The sequence below is a fragment of the Drosophila navojoa genome, chromosome 4 (genome assembly GCF_054131105.1).
Source record: "Drosophila navojoa isolate 15081-1374.11 chromosome 4, UAZ_NAV_1.0, whole genome shotgun sequence".
Classification (NCBI taxonomy): domain Eukaryota; kingdom Metazoa; phylum Arthropoda; class Insecta; order Diptera; family Drosophilidae; genus Drosophila; species Drosophila navojoa.
Window position 1 is genome coordinate 7,187,581 of NC_142892.1, and position 23,676 is coordinate 7,211,256.

A 23,676-nucleotide genomic window follows, 5' to 3' on the forward strand; every position below is an offset into this window, starting at 1 on the left:
CTGATGTTGGGCACTTCAGTTTCAGTTCGCGTGCACGGGCCAAACAGTTGACATAGTGTTGCTTGCGCTCACAGATTCGTATCGGGGCTATATTGAAAGCGAGCATCGCAGTTTGCAGCCGTCGGTCGTAGTTGTTGTCGTGGTCGGAATTGTTGTTTTTATTGCTGTCATCGCAGTTGCGTCTCTGCGTGAGTGAGTGAGTTTGTGTGTGTGAGCCTGCCTGGAATCGCTCAAGCGGGAGTTGGCTGTTACTTTGCTCTCAGCCTCCAGCATACGCTGCGTCCAAGCTTTCGGTGCGTCTCTTCTGGGTGCCTATGCGCCTCCAACTCTGTTTATGTGTGTGTAGGTGTGTGTGAGTGTGTGTGTGCTGCTGATTTTGTGTATAATTTTTTGCGCGCGCTCAATCAAAACAGATCCCAGTTAAAGCAGCCATAACAAAACTGAGCAGAAACCATCAATGAAAATTAATTTTTAATTTCAATAAATATTCTAAGTAATAAGTGTAACATAAATTGATATCAATACGAAAAACTAAAGCAAAAAACTTAACAATAAATTGTTGGCTAAGTTTAACAGAAACAGAATACAATATTTTCAGCTGTCTACACAATGCATGAGAATAAGAAAACATACATACATATGTATATGCATAAATGTATACAAAATAAAATGCTCTAAATTTCCCACAATCATTGCAGCAAACACATCAACAGGACCTTCGTCGCTTCACGCATCCTCTTTTTAATATTCCATAAGCTCGCTACCAAACGCGTGCTAAGAACTTTTCAGGTAAGCTTGACTTTTAGTTTTACAGTCATACATACAAATATATTTTCGCCTACGTGTGTGTGTGTGTTTGTGTGAGCATGCATAAATCAAAAGAGCAGAGCAAGCAGCGACAGAGAGTTTGCTTCTGCTGCTGATGCTGCTGCTGCTCAGCAGCTGACACCCAGCCACCCACTTGAATCGCCCACACCCAGAGCAGCCACCCCAATGCCCAACCCAAGGCTCAGTGGTGGATACGCACACGCTTTTGCGTCGTTGCCTTCTAGCTCTTCTCCGATTGCTGAATGCTGCTGCCTCCCCCTTTCGTCTATGCTGGCCGTGTGTGTGTGTGTGAATGTGCCCAACTCCTTCTGCTTTAACATCTCTCTCTCTCTCCCTCTCCTTTATTTACCGTTGCAACTTGTGCCACTTTTCAATTGTCATTTACGCGTCATTTCTTTGCGGTCTTCACAATATTTTATCTCTTCTTCTGCTCTTCGTTTTTGACTGTGTTGTTTTTTTTTTTTTTTTGGGTGCAGTGAAAGGCTTGCAAATACTTTCGTAGCCCATTTGCAGTTGTTGTTGTTGTTACTCGTTTTGTATGTCTTGCTTGCAATTTCGTATCGTTCTTTGCGCATTTGTAGCCATTCGCTTTTTGATCTTGAAACTCGTGCTCTGTCTCTTTCGCTCTCGCTCTCGTTCTTGCTAACTCTCAGCTCGGCTGCTGCTGCTGCTGCTGCGAACGAGTTTATCAAACAGGAAAAATCATTAAAGCAATTCAAATTGTTTATTGAAAAGCAACAGAAAGCAGGGGACAGCAGAGAAAAAAAGCGAGAATCGGCAAATTCGTTTTTGTTTTGTGTTTGTTATTATCTCGCTTTTGTGCTGAATTTTGCAAGATTTGTGGACTCCCTTTATTTTGCTCCATTTGCAATTAGCTAGTTAAACGGTATGCAAAATTGTGTGGACGTAGTGGTACGCTGTGAAGTGAAAGACCAGCTAAGAGGTATCGTAAATATTTGACATACTATTATTAATCCAATAATATTATGAAATATTCTTTGTAAATAGTTATATTGTAAAATTTTGTAGTTCCTTTCTCTGTAGCCGTATTAAATGGACAGCATTTAGTCACATTTATTAATCAGCGCTATCAACTGCTGATTAAACTGGCGCTTTAGAAAGACAAAGGCTTTAGAATCAGATTTTAATTGATTAAACAATCGAAACGTGGCTTCAAAGCAGTTGCAGAACAAAGCTGGCGCATACAAGAAATAACAATAATAAATAATTAACAGATAACACAGCTGTGCAATAGAAACATATATCTAGGCATAAATAATTGTTCTGTGAGTGGTAAAACAGCTCAGTCGATATATGTATGTATAAAGTGTTGCCAATCAAGTAGACAAAGTTTTTCGTTCGTAATTCAGTTACCAAACATCCGCATAAAGGCTGTTGCAAGCCGCAAGAAGAACACATCAAGCATGAAGTCAGGGCTCAGACTCAAACCTGCAACATAATTCAATTAGTATAGCGAGCGAGCGAGACAGCGATATAGATAGAGGGAATCGCATAAAAGCAGCCGCAGCGAAGCGAAAGGAAGTCGCATTGGTCGCCAGAGGGCGCCACCTGACTCAGCCTGTCTGCCCGCTTGCCGAGGGGCGGCACTTGAATTCGCCGTTAAAAGGCAGCCAAAAAATCAAGAAAAAAAAAATACAAATCTTAGAGCCAAATTGGCGACACTTTGCACTGTTGACCCACTTAAAAGAAACTTTTAAAAGTTTATTTTATTTAAACGCAATTGGATAAACTTCTTCAGTACGAGCGCTTCGCAAAGTTTCAAAATTTGATATGACATATACAGGCAGACAATGGCCGCTCGGCGCTAATAAAACTGACATGAAATATGCTGCGGCACGAACTCAAGGTGATCAACTCTGTGGTATCTGTAGAAACGTATCTGCTCGAAATGTATCTGCATTCGGGCGGGCAGCGCCTGGGTTACGGTCACGATGCGTGTTGCGCATTGCATATTTTATGGTAATTCGAACTAGTTGCCCTAACTCTTTGCTACTTTCACACCCAGCTAAGCTAAGCTTAACACGCCACGCCCCTCGGCAATCGCCGCCGCCCACTGGCATTTCTCACAGTCAGCTAAAATTACAGAGTTTGCTTCAATTACCACAGCGGCAGTCGCTGCCAATTGCCATGTGTTTGCCCCAAGTTCAGTGCTCTGGTCAGTAATTAAAAATCAAGCCTCTGTCTGCAGGAAGACCCGCACAGGCAGAGCACACAGAGAGCTATCAGAGTGCGTGTGTGTGTGCTTGAAGTTCTCACCAGCTCTTACCTAACTTCCCATTCTTAATTGTGCACAAATCATGGGTCTACATTTCATTGTAACTACGGCGAGTCCATTAGATCTCTTTTGCCCATAGATATTTCTATTTCCTTGGAGCCAGCGCAGTGCATTTAGCGGAAATCGAATACGCTGCACTTAACTGTTGCAATTCGTTCTCCAGCTCTAGCTACGACCCCAGGGCCTAAGCCATTCGCCTAATCACTCTGGCAGTCGCTCTCTCCCTGTTCCTCTCTCTCTCTCTCTCTCTCGTTGTCTCTGCTGTTGTCTTTGTGGCTTAGGAGTTGCCACAGCGTCACATTCGATTAGATTAGCCTTTGTTGTCATTGTTGCAGCCATGGCAAATCCCTAAATGACCAGTCTCTAAACGTTTCACTTGACAGCCCATTGTCTTAAAGCACAAACTTAATTCAATTAAGTGTTGTGAAAGTGTTAAACTAGCTAACTTCAACTTATGAGAATTGCATAGAAAGTCTGGATTTTTCTGCTGATTATGGAAATATATGTATTCTAGTCAGTGCTTACATCTGAACATACATTCCTATAGCATATACGTACATGCAAATCTACTCATACATGCATGCATCATGTATGCATGCATTACTTTCATTTGGAAAGGCAACTTATTTAACTTTAAACATACATTAGTTAAAATTCCAACAGGCATGCATACATGCATGCATGTACATATACATATATATATGCAGACATGCATACCCACAATACATGCATATAAACCTTAAATTTCCTATAAAGTGACAGACTCAGACTCAGACTCAGATGTTTGTCATACACTCATGCATCTCTATATATCACTTAAGTACATATATGTACATATGCTCAAAGGCATCCATGCAAACATTATTCACATTACTTACATCCCATAAATTAGATATAATAAAAAAAAAATAACTTTCTAGCTGCTGGGCTGAGCTTTATGAGAGTCGAGTGAGGCAGCACTAGCAGATCTATATAAAAGTATATATGCTTATATTCTATGCGATATATCAGCTATTTTCTACTATCACAACAAACCTTAAATTCAATTTCAATTTCTTCATAATCAATTCAAGCTAATGAAAGTTTTACTATTATAAATTAGAATTAAAATTCCGTCTGCGCTGAGGGAAAATTAAATGCGCAAATGACTTAGGCTGCAGCTTAAATAGATTATAATCGAACACAACTTGGGGCGCAGTGGCCTGTGGTCAATTTACAAGCCAGCCAAGAGAAGTAAATGTTAGTTCAATTTTCTTTTCGGGTGCCGTTTCGTGAGGTAACTGCAGAGCAGATCAGGTGTGTGGCGGGTAGCAGGTGCTGGGCATCGTTTAGTGCCCTCTTTAATGCGCGCTGTCAAACGCTTGATTAATGAATCAAACCACTGTAACAACTAAAGGCACCCAAAAACAGGAAGTGGCACAAAATATAAAAAATATTTACTTTCGCATGAAAAAAAAAAATACAAAATACAAAATAAAGGCAACACAAAGAAATGGCTTAAAACATGGCCGATTGCGCAACTGAGTGTGCGTAACTGCAGTCTTTGTTGCGGCAGCCCATCAGGTAGCACAGACAGGTGACTGGCGACAGCAATTAACTGCGATGCTCAATCAGTTCAACAAGACTCGGAAAATATGTCTCAATTTGTGGGCTTAAACTCCGAAAAGTAAAAATTATAAACTGCAATTGAAATTGACTTTAAGCATGGGCATAGATTACACAGTATTTTCAGTTTACCTTTTTTTGTTGTCTTCTTTTTACTCGTTGTTTGTTTGTTGTTTCTGTAAATGAAAACACAAAAAGTGAAAGTCCGAATGGGCGACTGCTGCAACAGTGCATATTAATTTGGCTTTTAGTTTTTAATCACAGCCGAAAGACAACGAGACGGACAAAGCTGGCCTAAAGCCCAAAAAAAATAAATTGAAAGAAACAACTGGTCACCCTTAAGCCCTATTTTCAGTTTGTTGTTGCTGCTGCTGCTGCTGCTGCTGCTGCTGCTAGCGACTGCGCATGTGTGGCTCAGTTGGCTCAGGTTTTTCCACATATTTGCAAGCTGATGTAATACTTACAGTGAGTGCAAAAAGCTGTTGCACTTGCAGCAAGTGCATTCAACTTCGTAAAACTTTATTTGTGCATTAAAAGAACTTTATAGTTGTCTATTAGCTTATCTATATAGATCTAAGCCTTCTAAAAAAAAAGCAGGAAGTTTTAGTCAAGTTTTGCCGTCTCAAAATCTCCCACATAAATTTGCAGCAGAAACTTTTGATGTTTGTGTGCATGCGCGTGCGTGTGTGTGTGTGTCTTGGCAACGCCCGGCAATGTTTCATGCTGGTTGCAACAGCAGCAACTAGCTGCAACAGCAGCAACTGGCTTTTGATATGGTGCGTCGCACAGTGGAGAAGTTGCACACATTTTGGAGCAAAATTTCAAAGCTCTGATGCAATTGATCTAAATAGCATTTATTGATTTTCTGCCACGCCTTTTGCCCGCATGGCCCCACTGTGCAACTGCAACACTTCACGTTCACAATTTTTCCAGCTGCATTTCCCAGACGCGGCGAGTGTAAAATATTGCAACATTTTCGGGTGCCAAAACTAATTGGCCAACATTTGCAGCAACGCATTGACACATATCGCCTAGCCGAAAAGGCCAGAGGGAAGCCAGTCAAAAGGTTTGCCGTACGTGAAAGTTACCCAGCCGCAAGAGAAATAAGCTGAAAGCGCATTGAACTACGCCCCAAAATGCTTAAAAGAAAGTTCAATAATCATAAGCGAATATTATCCCAAGGCGGCAGCCAGAGGCCTAACCAATTGGCTGGCGAATGTATCTGTCGGATACACACAGGCGAGTGCAAAGTATCTGACAGATACACACGAACTGCAGCTGGGCGCAAATTAAATGCGAGAGTTTTTATAGAAATTAATGTGTGAATATTTCACTCTCTGCGACCCGCAGCTGCGTTGCGCTCATTGCTGTAGTTGCTTTTCCTGTTATTGTTGTTGCTGCTGTTGTTGCTGCCGCATGACTCAAAATGTAAATGATCTAAAATGATGTACGTGTGGGCACCTTTGCGCGTAGATGCCCGTATAGGCTCTATGTACTCGACAAAAAAAGAAAACCTCTTCAATCACTCTCGAGTGGGATCGGGAGTGGGAGCGGTGCGAGGGTCAGCTGTAACTTTAATGGAAATTTATTTGCATCTGCTGTGAACTGTGGTGACAGAGGGCGTTGTTAGTTGCTGTTGCAGTTGCTGGTGTGGTGGCTGTAGTTGCTGCAGTTGCTTCATTGCCTCATTAGAAATGCTTCACAGTTGCGTTGCTCTCATTTTTTTTATGTGTGTGGCTCACACGGCGTATGCGTAATTTACTCAACTCAATTGCTGCACGCTCATCCAACTTATTTACACATTTCAGAGGCAGCCAAACAAAGCTTTGTTTTTTGTGCCTAATGAAGATCCATTTAAAGGGTATCCATTAGTGACTAAAGTGCTGCTTAGTGATAGTCTATAGTAGTGTGTGGGTATCTAAAGAGCTGTCACATAGTATCTAGCATCTCAAGATTATAAGGAAGATACGGATCTGCTAGCAGAGGAAGATCTATTCTAGCAATCTAAGAAATCGTTGGATAAGTCCTTAAAGCGTATTCGTTTGCATAAGAAGTATTTCTAGGGAATTGATCCGAAAAGTTCGTTATATCTTCATAAAAAGAAAATGCAGGATATCTCTGAGCATGTAAAGACCTTTCAAAAGGCTTCTGCTAACATCTTTCGTATCTCTTAATATCACGGAGCTTCTCACAGGTTATATCCGCAGTCTTTCTAGGGTATTCACCATTTCAATCAGAGAATTCATAGGGTATCTGATGCTCCTGCAGCAGCAAACCTCTTTATGCGTTGTCTGTTGACATCTCAAGAGCTTTTCACAGGGTATCTGTACATGCAGTACCCTCCCACTCCCACTCCCACTCCCACTCCCACTCTGCCTCTCTCCCTCTCTCTCTTTCTCTCTCTCTCTCGTTTACGTTCTCGCTTGGCACTCAACCAAATTGTTCATTCACCTTCATTATATGCTGCACAGACAATGCGTAAAGAGGCTCATTTTTATTGATGAAAAGTGAAAAATGTGACACGAAAAATAAAAAATATAAAGTACGATGCGACTGACATAAGCATTCGCTGCTGCTGCTTCGTCTTTCTGTATATTTGTTCTTGTTTTTGTGTTTTAAGTGAAATAAATGTATGGAAGTATGTCAACAATGTTGAGAGCTTATGGCAGGCGGCATAACTCGTTCAGCAACAACAACAACAACGGGAACATTAACCAGAAATATTAACTAGAGCAATGAGCAATGAGCAATGGGCAATGAGCAATCACAGCCCAACAAAGTCTAGTTCTAAAGTTTTCACTTTTCATGCAAATGAAAAATAAAAATTAGGTATATTTAGAAATAAATTGAGCTCGAGTGCATATCTAAATAAACATATATTTGCTTATTTTTGTAACACTTGTATAAAACTTTTATTGACAGCTCCAAAAAATTTGATATTTGCTTTGCAATTTTACCCAAATTTGGGTCATTGTCTGTGACGTTGACGCGCGACTTTTATTTCTTGACCAATTTAATGCTCGACCCGTACACCCCAAACCCAAAATCATGTTAAAATTTTGATGAGCCAGCAGCTCTATGAATGTTTTGTTACCAACTATGTGCAGTGTGCGTACTGATGAACTGAAAGATACTCATTAAATTAACTCAATATTAGTATTATTTTTTTGGTGAGTCTACTTCTACTTCTACTTCTACTATTCTACTTCTACTTCTACTTCTACTTCTACTTCTACTTCTACTTCTACTTCTACTTCTACTTCTACTTCTACTTCTACTTCTACTTCTACTTCTACTTCTACTTCTACTTCTACTTCTACTTCTACTTCTACTTCTACTTCTACTTCTACTTCTACTTCTACTTCTACTTCTACTTCTACTTCTACTTCTACTTCTACTTCTACTTCTACTTCTACTTCTACTTCTACTTCTACTTCTACTTCTACTTCTACTTCTACTTCTACTTCTACTTCTACTTCTACTTCTACTTCTACTTCTACTTCTACTTCTACTTCTACTTCTACTTCTACTTCTACTTCTACTTCTACTCTACTTCTACTTCTACTTCTACTTCTACTTCTACTTCTACTTCTACTTCTACTTCTACTTCTACTTCTACTTCTACTTCTACTTCTACTTCTACTTCTACCAGCTCCAGCTCAACTTTTACTTATATTTCTTATTAGAAATCGACTTATACTTTTACTTCTACGAGTACAATGTCTCATTCACTAGGCTGCAAACTGGTTTTAATCTAAGCCGGTTCGTGCCCTGAATTCTAATTAATTTTTATTTTATTATCATTCGTATCATCCAGCTAATCCAGCTGTTTAAAGAAAAACAAACTGCTCTAGTCCAGCGGAGTAGCTCAAATGTGAATCGTCTACAGTCTGCAGCGTCTATATTTATATCTATATCAAATAAGTAGACATAATGCTAAGCAAAGACTTTGCATTACCTCACACCTTCTCTTAGTTGATTAATGCTCTACACTCTACACTCTCTTCAATGACCCGAATTCCATTTATTCAATCATTAATCAAAGTCACATTACAATTTAATTATTCAGCACAGTAGCAGCAGCAGTAGTCGGGAATACCCCTGCTGAAAATGCTGTGTACCAAAAACATAAAAACTAGTTACCCGAAAAAATCTCGCACTGCGTTGCTAAATAGCTCGATTTGTGTCTCTCTCGCGGACAGACAGACAGACTGACTGCCTGCCTGACTGGCTGCCTACATGGCTTGGCAGCCCGCCCAGCCGTTTGCACGGCTGCCAGCCATATTTCAATTCGGCTTCTGTCTGTCCATGCGACAGATGACTCTGGCTGTGTTTGGTCTCGTAATCATGGCTGGGGCGTTGTCTGCGCATTTGGGCACATGCCACGGTCCAGAGCACAGACTGTTCGAGTTGGAGCTGGAGCTAGAGTTGGAGCTGGAGACTGTCGAGTGTCAGGTGTTAAAATTTGCTCGGCTTCACGTTTGCTTTCATATTTTGTTGTTCGTCTTCTGGCGTGTGACAAGCGAATGGCAAACAGAGCAAACCTCTTGCGAGCCTCTCTCGACCATTGACCCAAAAACGCAAAGATAGACGCAAAGCGCCTTGGGCAGACCTTAGATGCAAACTCGTGCCGGAGCACCTTCAATTATGTCAATTAACTTGGTGCCTAACCGAGTGTTATATAAGCGTGCAGACAACTAACAACGACAACAACAACAGCAACAACAATTTGTCAACTGCACAAGTTGAATGACATTAGGCAGGCAACAAAGAGACAAAAATTAAACAAAATTACATTTGAATTTAACAATTGCTTTAAAGACGGCATTAAATTTTGTCAAATTCACATTTAGTTAAAGCCGTTTCAGTGCCATCCTTTTCAGGGTGACACAAAACTGAAGCTCAAATATTTTTGCAATTTTATGCAGCTAAAAATATGATTTTATGCAAAAGAGCTAACGAGCCGCAGCGTAAATAAAACTGATGCTGATGCCGGCTCATGAAGTGAACGGGTATATTGGTTTTGCACTGTTTTCGATTTACTGTGCATTTGTGGATGAGTAAAGACTTGATATTGTCATATAGATAAACTATATATGTCAACTAGACGATTCTTGATATGAAAGCTAGGTCCTAGAAGTTTTGTCGCTTTTTGACCCGACTTACAAAGAGACCTTCAAGTAATATGCCCAACTTGCAGTAGTTTTTTAACAAAATAAAAAATATATATACCTATATATATTTTCATACAGTATTATGCAGTCGTTTACCTTTATTTTACTCAATTTTTGCACGGCTTATTTCGCATTTTGCATTTGCATTAATTAGGCGAGACACAGCTCGCTTTATATTTATAAATAAATTGATTATGCGGCCCGTGCGGCAACAGAGACCACCTTAAATAAATACGTGGAGCCCTCGAAGTTGCCTGATTTAAATGGCTTTAATACCAGTCGGTTGAGTTTTGGGCTTTGGAATACGGGTTGGAGCCAAATGCCGCATTTTTAATTGGGGAATTCTTGCAACAGCCTCCGCTGTGACGACACCGCAGCAGGCAATCACTTTTAGGTTTTCAACTTTGGCATATTGAAACAAACATCTTAAAGTCTAAACACACAAATACACACACACACACGCACACAAGCACAGGGCTACGTGTTTTAGTCAATTTTATGCCTGGCTCAATATGATAAAAAACAAATTGTATTTTGTCAAAGATATTTTTGCAGCTAATTTTGATTCAAAGATAAGCAAAAACTGCCTTGCATGAAATTTATGAAAATTAATTCCATTTTGGCTGCCATCCAGATAAGTTTTGTTTTCATGCTAAAGTTTTCGCATACATTGAAGAAGTTTATCCGGCGTTGCTGGGGCCGTAATGAATGCATGGCAAATTGAAAGCATGATTGTTATAATATCTTCAGAAAAGTTTAGCCCTTGCCCAGTCAATGCTTGTTTGAGCTGATAATCATCAGAAGGCGAATGAATCAGTGCCAATTAGACAATCAATCCAGCTTACAACAGTCAGCCATGGTGAGTTCTTCTTCATTTAGTCAGGCGGCGTCTGGGTTGGCAAATCACTCAGTCAGTCATTTAGTGCCATTAAATCAATCATTCATCTACTTAATCTGTCATTCAGCTGTTTGATTATTCACGGTCAATCCTTATTAGGAAGTCTTTCAGTCAGTTTGGGTTCCAGTCAATCAATCAAGCACTGAGACAATGAGTATTTCTTAAGATCAGTAAGGTCTTCAATCATTCACTCAGTCTGTGAGTTGGCTATTCCATCATTCAGTCAAGTAGTTTCATCAAGTCAGTCATTCAATTAACCACCCTGTGTCATGCAATCATTTAGTCAATCTCAACTCAGTTTGTCTTTCAATCAGCGCATCAATCTGACCCTCATACAGCGATTCATTCAGTGCTTCATTCACAATCAGCTCTCCTATACATATATTAGATAATTATATGCATTCGGATGTGCCCCAACAAGTTCGCCGCATAAAGCAAAACTTTTAATTAGCTCTCCCAAGTTCTCTTCTCTCTTATTTGCTCCGTTCACAGAGACTCGAACATATGCATAGAGGCAGCTCTGGTTTTTTGTTCTTATATAAGGCACTAGCAGTTCCCACATGCCTGCAATTGCCAACTAAATGAAGTAGTTGAGTATGATATATGTTAATTAGGAGTGAGTGGAGTGCAGTGCAGTGGAGTGGAGTAGGGGGGCGCGGGGATTATCCCAAGCCAACTGCATTTAACGGTGCAGATTTTGTGGCAATTACATAGTGTGTGGGAACGGAAGGGCAGATAGACAGGCGGCGGCAGGTATCATGAGCAGACCCTGCTGACCCAATTAAGTCTCATTATAAAGTAAATCATTTAATTGCCAGGCACAAGCCACCCAAAGAGCAGCAGAGAAGCAGCGCAAAAGAAACATATATGTACATATATCTTTCTCACGCTGAAGATGAGCAGAAGCCGCCGATGGAAGAGCTGGAAAAGAGGCTGCAAGCACTTTTGGTTTCATGAGCATGAGAGTTTGTTTTTATTTTCTTTGGTCTTTTACAATGCTTATGCCATGCTTAGAGCCGAACGAATTGGAGTTTCGTTCCAAAGTAGAAAGCATTGTCAATAAATAGAATTTCTAAATTCTTGGCAAGCAGACGGTGCGACGTGACAAGTACGACTGAGCCCCTCAGCCCAGCTCAGCTCTGTCAATGTGAACGAAACGAGTCCAAAAGCGTCCAAAGAAATCATTTATTTTCGTCTAAGACTAGACTTCAGAAACTTGTACTAAGCACAGTCAAAGAAGTTTCAGCATGTTGCAAACGAATAAGCAGAATAAAAACCTTTTAACTTTTGCCTTTTAATTAATACAACTAACGACTTTCTTTAACCCATTTCGAGGCGCAACAACACATAAATTACCTGCGCAAGTCTCTCAGCCTCGGCCACAGTCTCAGCTCTCAATCTCATCTCATCGCATCGCATCATTGTAATAGAAATTTTAATCACACTTCAATCCAACCACCGCACGCCTGCACCACCATCGCCCAAAATGTGCATTGTACGACAACTTTCTATGGCAAATAGCAAGATGAAAACAACAAAGTCAAATACAAATACAAATACGAATAATAATAAAAAAATATTAAATTACATGCAAGCATTTAATTGCGCACATCATAAACAAATGCTTAACAATAGCTCCCCTAGTTTTTGCCATCAAATTTGCAATTCATTTCTATGCGTGCTCGTGCATGTTTGATGTGAGCATATCGGCTTTCGTGTAATATCCGGGTTGGCTCACTGTTTGTGCTGGGAGTTATTTATCGATATATTTGTGAGTAGTCTCCGGCTATGATTATATATACATACATATCTGATTCTATATATTCAGACTTGTTTCTATGTCAATACCTCTGCATCTACTCATATCTGTAGCCATTCTTATTATTCCTTCAAAGTTTTCTATATAGATTGATTTTGAACTAAACTTAGAAATCCCCTGAGATCTTGACGAATTGAAATAAGAAGCAAGATATATCATGTTATGATTAACTATTATCTTAAGATAGGGGACCCTTATGTTTTATATTTCACTCCTACCAAGCACTTGAACTTCATTTCCAAGACCTGAGCGAGTATGCAGCAGTCAGTATGCACCGTTCGCTGTATTGTTGTAGACGGCAGCTAAATCGAATTGTATTCCAGTTATATGCGAATTATAAATATATAGTTTGCCAGCAGATTGTATCCACAGTTATCTAACTAACAACGCTGGAAGTATGTGCACAAAATGCGACTTAATTAGAGTGCAGAGCGGAGGACCTCAATTAAAACTGTATGCCAATTTTGATAGTTGAGCTGCCAAGGCAGAAGCAAACAGAGACAGAGACAGAGACAGAGATGGAGGCAGCGCTGGGAGAGTGAGAGAGCTGAAGATAAATAGATATTAAAATATGCCTCGAGTTGGAATTCGAGTTTCGAATTCTATCTTTGATTAGCTGTGGGAAAATGTGCTAATATTTTGCATGCGCCAGCCACTTCAAAGCTAATTGCAAGCATTTAACGCAGCTATATCTACATCTATATATGTGTGTGTGTGTATGAGTGTATCTGTATCTATGCTAATGATAAGCACTTAGCCATTTCGGCTGGCATATGTGAGGCCGCATAGTGCACTGGGCGGCAAACCCTTTGAGGGCTTCTCTGTCTGTGCTTAAGCCTGGCGCACCGCAAAGCCCTTATCAAACGGCAAATGGCAGGCAAATGGAAATGCGATTAGGTTAATTTATCATTAATTATGCAGAATATGTATTCTGTAATTTCGTATCAATTATTTGCCATGTTCTCTCAATGTCAGTCGGCAGTCACAATGTTCGCAAAATTCATAAAGCTGAGAGAGTTTTCCCAGCTTGCTTTCAACAATGGGCAAGAAAAGCAATTAAAAACTTGGCCTGTTTTTATTTTGTTTTCGTTTTTGTTTTTGTTTTCGTTTTTGTTGCTGCCAACAAATTTTCCACAGACAGAAAAATTTGCCTAACTGTTGAGTGGGTGGCCGGATGTTGGGTTGTCGGTCATAATCAGGGCTGTGGCTCCATCTCTCTCTCTCTCTCTCTCTCTCTCTCTCTCTCTCTCTCTCTCTCATTCTCTCTGTGTATGTATGGCAGCATAAAACCTTTAAGCATTTTAGTACCTGCACTCGGCTTGTACAGGATTACACTTTGTGTATGTGTATATGTCTGTGTGTGTGTGTGTTGCCAAAGGATTATGCTGTCGTAACAGAAGGAGGTGCTGGCAGCAAGGAGCTGACTTGCTTTTAGGCCAAACTTGGCAAGCAAAATGTTTGCCAGTTGGCAACAACAGAAACAGCAGCAACAGCAGAAGCAGCCACAGCCTCTGAGCCGCCGAGTGTTCTACTTTTCTAGCATCAATAGCTCGTGACATTGTTTGTGTGCGCTTACACACACACACACGCACACACACACACAAACTGCGTTTATGCATTGTGCAATTCATGAAAATCCCTGCATTAGCAACATTTTCTAGCAGTTTGTTAGCTTTAAAGCTAAAATGTGAAGCGCAGCCAAAATTAATTTTCAGCTGCTGCCAACTTCACGCACTGACGGCGTCTGCTTCACGCACAGCCGCAGCTAACGCTTCACACTCATGCACATTTCACTAAAGCCATTTCCCGATCAATAAAATATCGTTAATTGCGCAGCATAAACGTTAGCATAGAACTAGGTAAGGCAGCAAAACATGTTTATAACAAGTTGAAAGTGCTCGAGGCGAATGAGCACAGCTCTTGGATACTCTATGGGCTGTTCAGAAGATGAATACAGTTCGTAAAACTTGTTTTTGTATACCTAGGGCAGAGTGTGTACACTGATTAGCTAATCTAAAGCGTGGCCTAAGCATTTGATTAGGCAATGGGCAAATATTTATGCTCGTCTTCATTCATGAGCCTTGAGAGTCAACATGGCCCATGCATACTTGAGATTATAGGGTATATGAAACATGCTGCTGCGGCTGCTGCGGCTGCTGCGGCTGACGCAGGCAGCTGAAAAGAAAAGTGCCTATGAGCATGCTTATATGGAATGACATAGAGAGACAAAGAGAGAGCGAGGGAGAGGGAGCGAGAGGGAAGTAGGTAAGCCAGAACCGCTCAAAAGTAGTTGCTGCTCTTAATGAGAAAGTTCATTTGGTTTATGAGAGTGTCACAGGCAGCGCTCTAAGTCCGAGATTGAGCGACTGAAGAATTAATTAAACTAGTTGAGTTCGTTAAAAATTAATCAAGTTAATTGCTGAAAAAAAAAAGCTCGCGCTAGGGCAGCAGCTGGAAGAGAAGCCCAGATAGAGATAGAAAGAAATATGAGTTAAATTTCCATTTAGATATGGCAATCAATTAATATATATTAGAGAAGCTTTACAACTCATTAACTTTTAATTAAAATATTCTAAAGTTAATTTTGTAGTCATAATTTTGCCTTTCTTGTTTTACTTCACATATGAAATTTTGTACGCCAGCTTCACATGTTAATTTATTAGGCACGGACATGAACCACATTTCAGTTGATAAAAACTAGAGTTGTAAAGTTTTCTTCTATTTGCTTTTCCATCGAACATTTCCTGAGACTTTCGTTTGTGTGGCACTTGAAATGAATGCAGAAACATCTTAATATAATTAAAATGAAATGCATCTATTATATATTCTGACTGACATTCCATTTTCCCCCTCTTCTAATTGCAGCTCGAGTTTGTATTAAAGACAGCCCCAAAATTTCGAAAACATCGAAAATGGTCTTCGATTGTGGCGTTTGGTGTGCAAAGTATTTGCTTTGCATACTGAATTTCATATTTTTTGTAAGTATTGAAAATAAAATAATTTAAAATAATTAATAATAATTTAAATTCAAAAAATGATTTAAATGATAAAATGACCTGTTATGAGTTTTATATTCATAAACAAAATATCCAAAAGACAATTAAGATACTTAAAACTATTTATTAAATTAAAATTATTTAGTTTAACAAAACATGAACAATATTTTACATGTTTATCTTTATTTACTCTAGAGAAAATATTGTTTGCAGTTAATTTGCTTCACATAAGTTTATAATTATTCATTCAAAGTTAAATAAAAATATCTTATATACATATATTTTTATATATATTATAAAAAAAAATTTACAATAAATATTTATTTTTAAATTTAAGTATAAGAAATGCAAGTCAAACATTTCTAGATAAATTATTAATAGCAAATTCATTCAACGCAGCAGCAGTTAAAAACAATAATAAATGACTTTCATACAATTCCAATTTTGCTTTTATTTTGTTTGTCATAATTATTAATTTGTGTAATACAATCTTATATAGAGCTCGAAAACGAAAAAAATAAATAAATGGCGAATTAACTGATTAAACAAGGCTTAAAAAGAAATATTTCAAATATTTATACAAAAATATTTGTGCGAAAATTTCCCAAGGGAAAACCGTTTGAGCTGTGGTTTTTCTCTTATTTGTGTCTCGATTTATGATTTATTTAATTTTTGCAGTTTTTTATCTCTATCTCTCACTCTCTGGCGAGGCTTTGGTTAAATTGCATTGCAAATTGTTGCTTTTGGAGGCGCGGCTGCAGTCAATCAAGCAAATCTCTGCGCATGCGCAGTTTTTTCCACACTTGTGTGGCGGTTCATTGACTTGACAGCAATTGTTGCTCTCGCTGTTGTTGTTGTTGTTTATCGTCATAATCATGAACAACATGAAATGCAATCAACATGACCGCGCAACATAAACACAATCATGTTTTGTGTACGCTCTGTGTTTTATGCTCACAATTTGCATGGCAAGCCAAGCTGAGGGTTACTTTTCCATAATGTGAATTACCTGTGAACACCTTTTTTCGTCTACTTGATATCTTGCAGGTGCTAGGCACAATTATATTTGGAGTTGGACTATGGCTGGCCGTGGACAAGCACTCGCTGATTGCTCTGCTGAAGCTCGTCGAGAGCGAACGCATTGAGGTGAGTATTCATAGCCGATTCCAGGTGAAAGTCGAAGGGGGAAACACCCCAAAAAGAAGGCAAAGAGACCCCCAAACCCCAATCTATGATGTTATTACCTACTTTTATTTTTAATAAGTAGCTGATGTGCAGGACAAAAAAGAAATCAACCCCAAATATAGCTGTATATTCCATCTATTTGTATAGTTCGGCTCTAATTGCAGACCAGTCCCCCAACAACATCACGTGCAGCGTAATTGTTGACATTGCCCCAATGGAAAATTAGACAGAATAGCTCTAGGCAATTAAAGTGCAGCTACCTATGCATAACATACGCTTTAATACAGAAAAATAAAGAGTTTAGCCAAGTTTGACTGGGAGATATTAGAGGTGTTGAAATACAAAATTAAAGCGTTGAATTTATTATACCCTGAACCCATTGAAAATGGGAAATCAGGGTATAATGGTTTTGTTAAAATGTATGTAACAGGCAGAAGGAGGCGTGGCAGACCCCACAAAGTATATATATTCTTGATCAGGGCGACGAGCTGAGTCGATTTAGCCCTGTCCGTCTGTCTGTCCGTCCGTCCGTCCGTCCGTCCGTCCGTCCGTCCGTCCGTCTGTCCGTATGTTTGAACGCGTCGATTTCAGAAGATATAAGAGCTAGAGACTTCAACTTTTTTTTAAAATGTCCGTATATATCACGCGGATATCGAGTTTATCACTAAAAAACGATAACTGATTTCGATACTTTTTTATCGATAAAAAACCTTATCGAAGATCACTTTAAAAATTATATCTCCTACATCTTTCAAGCTAGAGTCTCCAAATTTAAAATGTATATTAAGATGTATTTTATACAATTTCGGTTTTTGTTAAAATTTACCCCCCACCCCTTAATCCACCCCCTCACCATCATCTTTGTAAAAGTCGTATATCAAATACTAGAGACTTGTGCTTCGGTATACACATACATTTCAACATTATAATTATGTTTTGAAAGTTTCATTACGATCGTACGTCTAGAAATTAAATTATTCATCAAATAAGTTATCATTATATTGCCACACTGCAGCGCAACCCAAGCGCAATCGCCTGTATATGTGAGTGTGTGTGTATGCGTGTGTTTATTTGTATGTGTATGTGTGTGCGTTTGTTTGTTTGTATTCGTGTGTGTGTGTGCTAATTATTATTGAAATATCAGTTGGTTGTAGGGTTCAGGGGATCTCGTAGTCGAGCAGTCTCGACTAGAGCTTTCTTACTTGTTTTTGTTAACAAACATTAAATTTTTATTGCATTATCTTCCATTTCACTTAAAGTGAATTTATATGTAAGATTAGATATTCAATAATCGAATATGCCCTATTTAAAGCTAGGCTATCCTTAGGGTAAATCAATATACATAAATTTAAACAACCTTTAAATCAGTGAAAATTTGCTGAGAGTGAATGCCATAGCATTCAACAAAAGCTTGAACCCAAACCATTTGTGAATATATGTAGGTACTATCATTAATACTCCCAAAAACTGAGTGCAGGCTGCAGAATTGCAAAATTAATTTCATGCAGCGCATGCATATGAAAGTACATGGAAAACTGCAATAGAATTCTCTACAACACAATAGAATAAAAACTAGCTTTAATAATAATAACAATGCATTTACGAGCTAAACTTTTGATAGGCATTGCAAACCGCAATTTCCGTGTCATAGGAAATGCGAAGCATTCCTGCGGACGGACAGAAAATTCCAATAGAATAGCAATGAAAAGAGGTAAACTGACTCTGGTTAGCCCGCATTAGAGAAATTGCGTACCTATAATCTGCTTACTAATGAAATATCTCAAATGCTCGACTCTGGTGTATATATAGAGTGAACTATATATATGTATATATATATAGAAGTATTATTGGCATTGTTAAATTCTGCTGCGCAGTTGCATGTCATGTCATGTCGCAACAACAGCTACAAATTGAACGAAGGTTCGAGCCACTAATCAACCCACATAGACAGGAGCCCGAAACAAATGGATTTTGGAATACAAATGCACCAAGGCGCACAGAGTGCATGTCCTCGCTGAACGCTTTGCTAATGAGAAACTGCAATGCAGCCATGTAAAGGCTAATTGACTGACGGAACTATTGCGGCAATGCGTGGGTGTTGCGCGCTTTGGTCAATGAACCGCGTTTCTCTGACCAAAACTTTCAATTCAAATGTCATTTCATAGATGTCTGATAGGTATTTATGGCCCACACGCTCTTTTTTTTTAGCTCTTTGGTGAGCACTTAAGTATGTCATAGCTGTCATTTGTGTGTCAATTGGTTGAGATAACTTCACTTAATTTAATTACAAATGTTGCGAAAGCTGCGCCAGTCGAAAGGTTAATTACAATTACGTATACGCCGCATCGTACGCATTCCTATGCATTTACATACGCTCTGAAAGTGCCTGATGACAAATTCCAATTCTGACTCTTCTTCTTCTCTTTGTTCTCTTCTCATTTAGCATTTTACACAGACTCAGGTCATAGAGCAAATGGCTTACGTTCTGCTCGTCATCGGAGCCGTGATGTTCTTCTTGAGTCTCTTGGGCTATTTGGGCGCCATGCGTGAGTCTCGCTGTCTGCTGTCCACGGTAAGTGTTTGGATGTTCTTGTAAAAGATGCAGATGTATCTGCATAGATACAGATACATTGATACAGACACGTAGATACAGATACATTGATACAAATACATAGATACAGATACATAGATACAGAACAGATACAGATACAGAAAAACTATAAAAACAGATACATAAATAGAGAGAAGAACGACAGATACATTATTTTAGATAAAGATACAATATCTCGAATATATAGTTGTCAAAGATCCAACGATACTCGGAACCAGATACAGTATCTTAGTTATTAGAAACTCCCAGATACTCATGTTTAGAAACAGTATCTCCACGATTTCAGATACCAGATATAAATTGAAATTCTTATACGTTGAAACACAGATACGTTGCTTCCGCAGCTGCAGATACAATTCCAAGAGAGCAACATAGACTCGTAGATACACAGACATAGCCATAGCTACATTCAGCTCAGCTGTTGCCCAATCTGAGCTGTTGCATCACAAGATTGGCGCCGCGGGAGACATTCAGCATAACAACAACAGCAACAAGTACAACAGAAATTATTATTCATTGCACGCTTATGAAAACAAGTTGTGAATTTTCATAGCTTAACATCAGATATTTGTTATTGGCTTTTCATGGCAGTTGGCTGGAAAATCGTTTGGCACCCAGAGAAAGTTGTGGCTGTTGTGGGTACACACACACACACATGTACACACATGTTGTAGGCCTTCTTTTCGCTGATCTTAACATCTGGCATTTCCATTTCGGAACGTGTTTTCAGCCGCTGAACAAGTGTCGTGACAAGCCCTTCACTTTGGACTCTGTCTGTACTTGAACTTGTGTGCTTGGAATTGTAATTTCACCTGAGTAACAAATAAAAATGTAGATGCACAAGCACACACACACACACACACACATATACCTATATATATATATACATATATATTTAGATATATATGGAGATATCTGTATATCAGTTGAGGGCCCAACCTTAAAAGAAATTTCTATGATAAAGCGTCGTCGTGTGTCGGCAATTAATAAACAGTTTATCACTCGACTTGGCTCGGCTTGGCTTGGCTTGGTTTGGCTGCGCCATTACGAGTACTTTACACACTATTTATAAACGGGGCTAGACTTAGCGGGGCTTGGCCATAGTTAATTGGCAACGCACTGGGCGGCGCTTTGTGGGTGTCACATGCGTACGAAGCGCTTTTGCCCTTCGTTTGAAATGCTCTGCAAAAATTTAAGAAATCTGTATGCACAAAATTGAGCACAATTTGCAGTAATTGAAGCGAGGGCAAGGCCGGCGTGGCGGAGCATGGCCAAAGCGGTCTTAGCATTGGTTATTTTTAGAGAGTGTTGCGCCAATTACCAGCAAGCACTCTGGAGTCTCGCGAGTCTCTTTAAAATGCCATTTGCGAGCTACATAAAAGCAATAAATGCTCAATGATAAACTGCAGCGTAGCTGAGCTGAACAGCGATTGGGCTTGTGTTTGGAGCCATTCTACATATTTTATAACTGTATTCATTGAGACACATTAGCTGAAAGTGCTGCCAGGCGGAACATGGAACTTTATCAATCCGAAACCATCGCGACAGCAGCCGCAGCAGCAGCAGCAGCAGCAGCAGTAGCTAAAAGCAAAGAGAGCTTATAAAACATGCATAGCAGCATTTCGAATTGACCTTCAGCATTTAAGATTGGCAACGCGGCCTGCAGCGCACATCTCCATAAACACACACACACACACACACGTGTGTGTGTGTATCTAACGCATGCTGCACATTTGGCTCAGGGTCAGACTTATTTTTTTTTTTATTTTTTGTATGCAATGCGCACGACTCGCCCACATAAATACGTATACATAGAAATCTGTGTAAATTGGGTCAGCGACGCGTATGCGTAATATGCGCATTCTTTGCCATTTACCAACACTGATTGGCTTCTGTTTTTTGCTGAATCTCCACAGTACGGCACCCTCCTCATACTGCTGCTGGTCGCCGAGCTGGTGGCCGGCGGGCTGGCCATCTTCTACAAGGAGCGTGTGCGCAGCGAGAGCAAAAAGTTTCTGCAGACAACAATCACGACCTACACGCTGGGCGAGAACATGGACGCCAGTTCGCTGATGTGGAACCAGCTGATGGGCAACTTTGGCTGCTGCGGCGTCAACGACTATCGCGACTTCGATGAGTCGGAGGCGTGGAAGAATACCAAAGGCAATCGCACCATACCCGATGCCTGCTGCCGGCTGAAGGACGTTGCGCAGCTGGTGCCGCGCGACGAGGACTGCGCCACCAATCCCAGCGACAGCAACAGTTACTACATGAAGGTGAGTGAAGAGCGCTGATCACTAGATCACCTGAACTGTTTTGACAATATCTCGATCCGATTGCAGGGCTGCTATGAGGTCTTCACTGAGTGGTTGATACGGCAGAGGGAGCTGATCATTGGCGTCATTGTCACCGGCATCGCCCACCTGGTGCTGGTCATACTCGCCTTTGCGCTATGCAAAGCATTTGCCAAATACGACGATATGCGTCTGTAAATTGAGTTCACTGTTAAGACTAGCCAAAAAGAAAGTGAAGAAAGCACACACACACTCACAGAGAACAGGACATTCCAATTAAACCAAGACAGTGAATGGAAACCGCTAAAGAGAGTATCGAACAACAACAACAACAACCCTAACGAAAATTGAGTTGTGCTCAAAAACTTTAAATGCATTTCCCAGCCCTCACACAAGAATAGAAAAAAACTTTTACTCTTAAAAAAAAAAAAAAAAACAAAAAACAGAAATGAAATAATGAAAGATAGTTAATAAAAATATTTAATCACTTTGCTAGAAATGTTGCTCAGAAAATATTGAAAAAATGGAAAACGTTTTTAAGGGAAGATACAAAGAGAAAGAAATATTGCTACGCATATTTATTTGTGAATGAAACGAAATGAAAACCTGTTTTGATAGCAGTTTTAGTTCTTAAGTAGTATTCTACTATATACATACATACATAAACACTTACACACACACATGTACACACACATACATATATATATATGTAACAATTTTTAGTAATATTCCATTAAAAAAAAAAAGAACCTTTGCAACGCTGACTCTGCGCAGACGAAGCAAACGGCAAAAACCACTCAAATGCATCACAACAAATATTAAAATAGAAACAAGAGCGCAAAAGCGAAATAAAATTGAAAAATTTTGAAATACATCTTAACGAAATCGAAATTGCGATTTTCAATATTGAAATATTGTACTTTGTGTATTAGATCGTAAGTCCTTCATATATATATATATATATATATAAATATATATTTAAGTTCTAATTTTAGTTGTTTGCTATGGCTATATTCAAGTTTTTAACTACGTATTGAGCGGACGCGAAACATCAACGTGTTCGGGCTCTACTTTTTTTTGTTAAAAATGAATGTTGTACATTTTTGAATTCCATATATATAGATATTTATATATATGTATACACATTTACACGTACATCATATATAAATATACATATATATACATAACTATTATTAATGCATATTATAAACACGTGTCTGTAGTTTACTTAATGTACTTTTGAAAGCAAGCGAAATCCCCCTAACTGAAAATTGAATAAATATATAAACAATAAAAGATATGAAAAACAAAAAACACAACCAGGGAAAAAAAATTTCCAAAATACAACAAATTTAAAATGTAAATTTCTCAACGTGAATTAAAAAATAAAAATAATAAAAAATTAAAAAAAAATTAATGCATTTTAAAAACTATTAGGGAAATTTAGAACCTCGATAGCTCATCCATTTTGGCTTAGATTTTTAGACTTTTCCATTTTAACATATTTTAGAATACTTAGTTTCGATCAAATCAAGAAATCTCAGACACAATTAATGGATCAATAACCATCTATTTATTTGTTCTTCATACGTTTACATAAAATATATATATGTGTATATGTTTTCATACTTTAGCTTAAGTTTTATTGTTTGTTCAGTTTTGGAAAGAGAAGGTCAATTTGCAACGACCCTCTACGTGTTCTTCGGCCAGCCTTGTAAATGATATACGAGTTACTTGTTCATGCTCGGATTAATTATCCTTTGGCGCAACGCTCTAAATACGTATGCTACTTAGTGAATGTATAAAATCAGAGTCAAAATCTTGAGTTTTTCTTAGCTTATGGTTAAGCAGTTAAAATTCACACGCATGCTTAAAGAGTAGCTTGGAATAGACTTAAGGAACTAGGCGGAATATATTCATACATATATGTGTAGTTGTTGCAGTATAAAGATATATATATCCATATGTAT

The 23,676-nt window shown here is 39.0% G+C and overlaps 1 protein-coding gene across 4 annotated transcripts; it reads left to right on the top strand.

The window, feature by feature from the left end:
• The first annotated feature begins 11 nt into the window (after positions 1–11).
• Tsp66E (Tetraspanin 66E) lies at positions 12–22,997 on the top strand. Of its 4 annotated transcripts, none has more exons than XM_089259340.1 (7): positions 12–346; positions 699–789; positions 15,486–15,598; positions 16,664–16,762; positions 19,245–19,373; positions 21,329–21,688; positions 21,755–22,997. In XM_089259340.1, the coding sequence occupies exons 3-7, from the start codon at positions 15,533–15,535 to the stop codon at positions 21,902–21,904; spliced, it is 804 nt and encodes a 267-aa protein (XP_089115466.1). In that variant the 5' UTR covers positions 12–346; positions 699–789; positions 15,486–15,532; the 3' UTR covers positions 21,905–22,997. The 4 variants fall into 4 exon arrangements, with proteins under 4 accessions (XP_089115466.1, XP_017955069.1, XP_089115467.1 ...); XM_018099580.3 differs by having other exon boundaries at positions 12–293; XM_089259341.1 differs by lacking the exon at positions 12–346 and adding an exon at positions 399–641.
• The last annotated feature ends 679 nt before the right edge of the window (positions 22,998–23,676 follow it).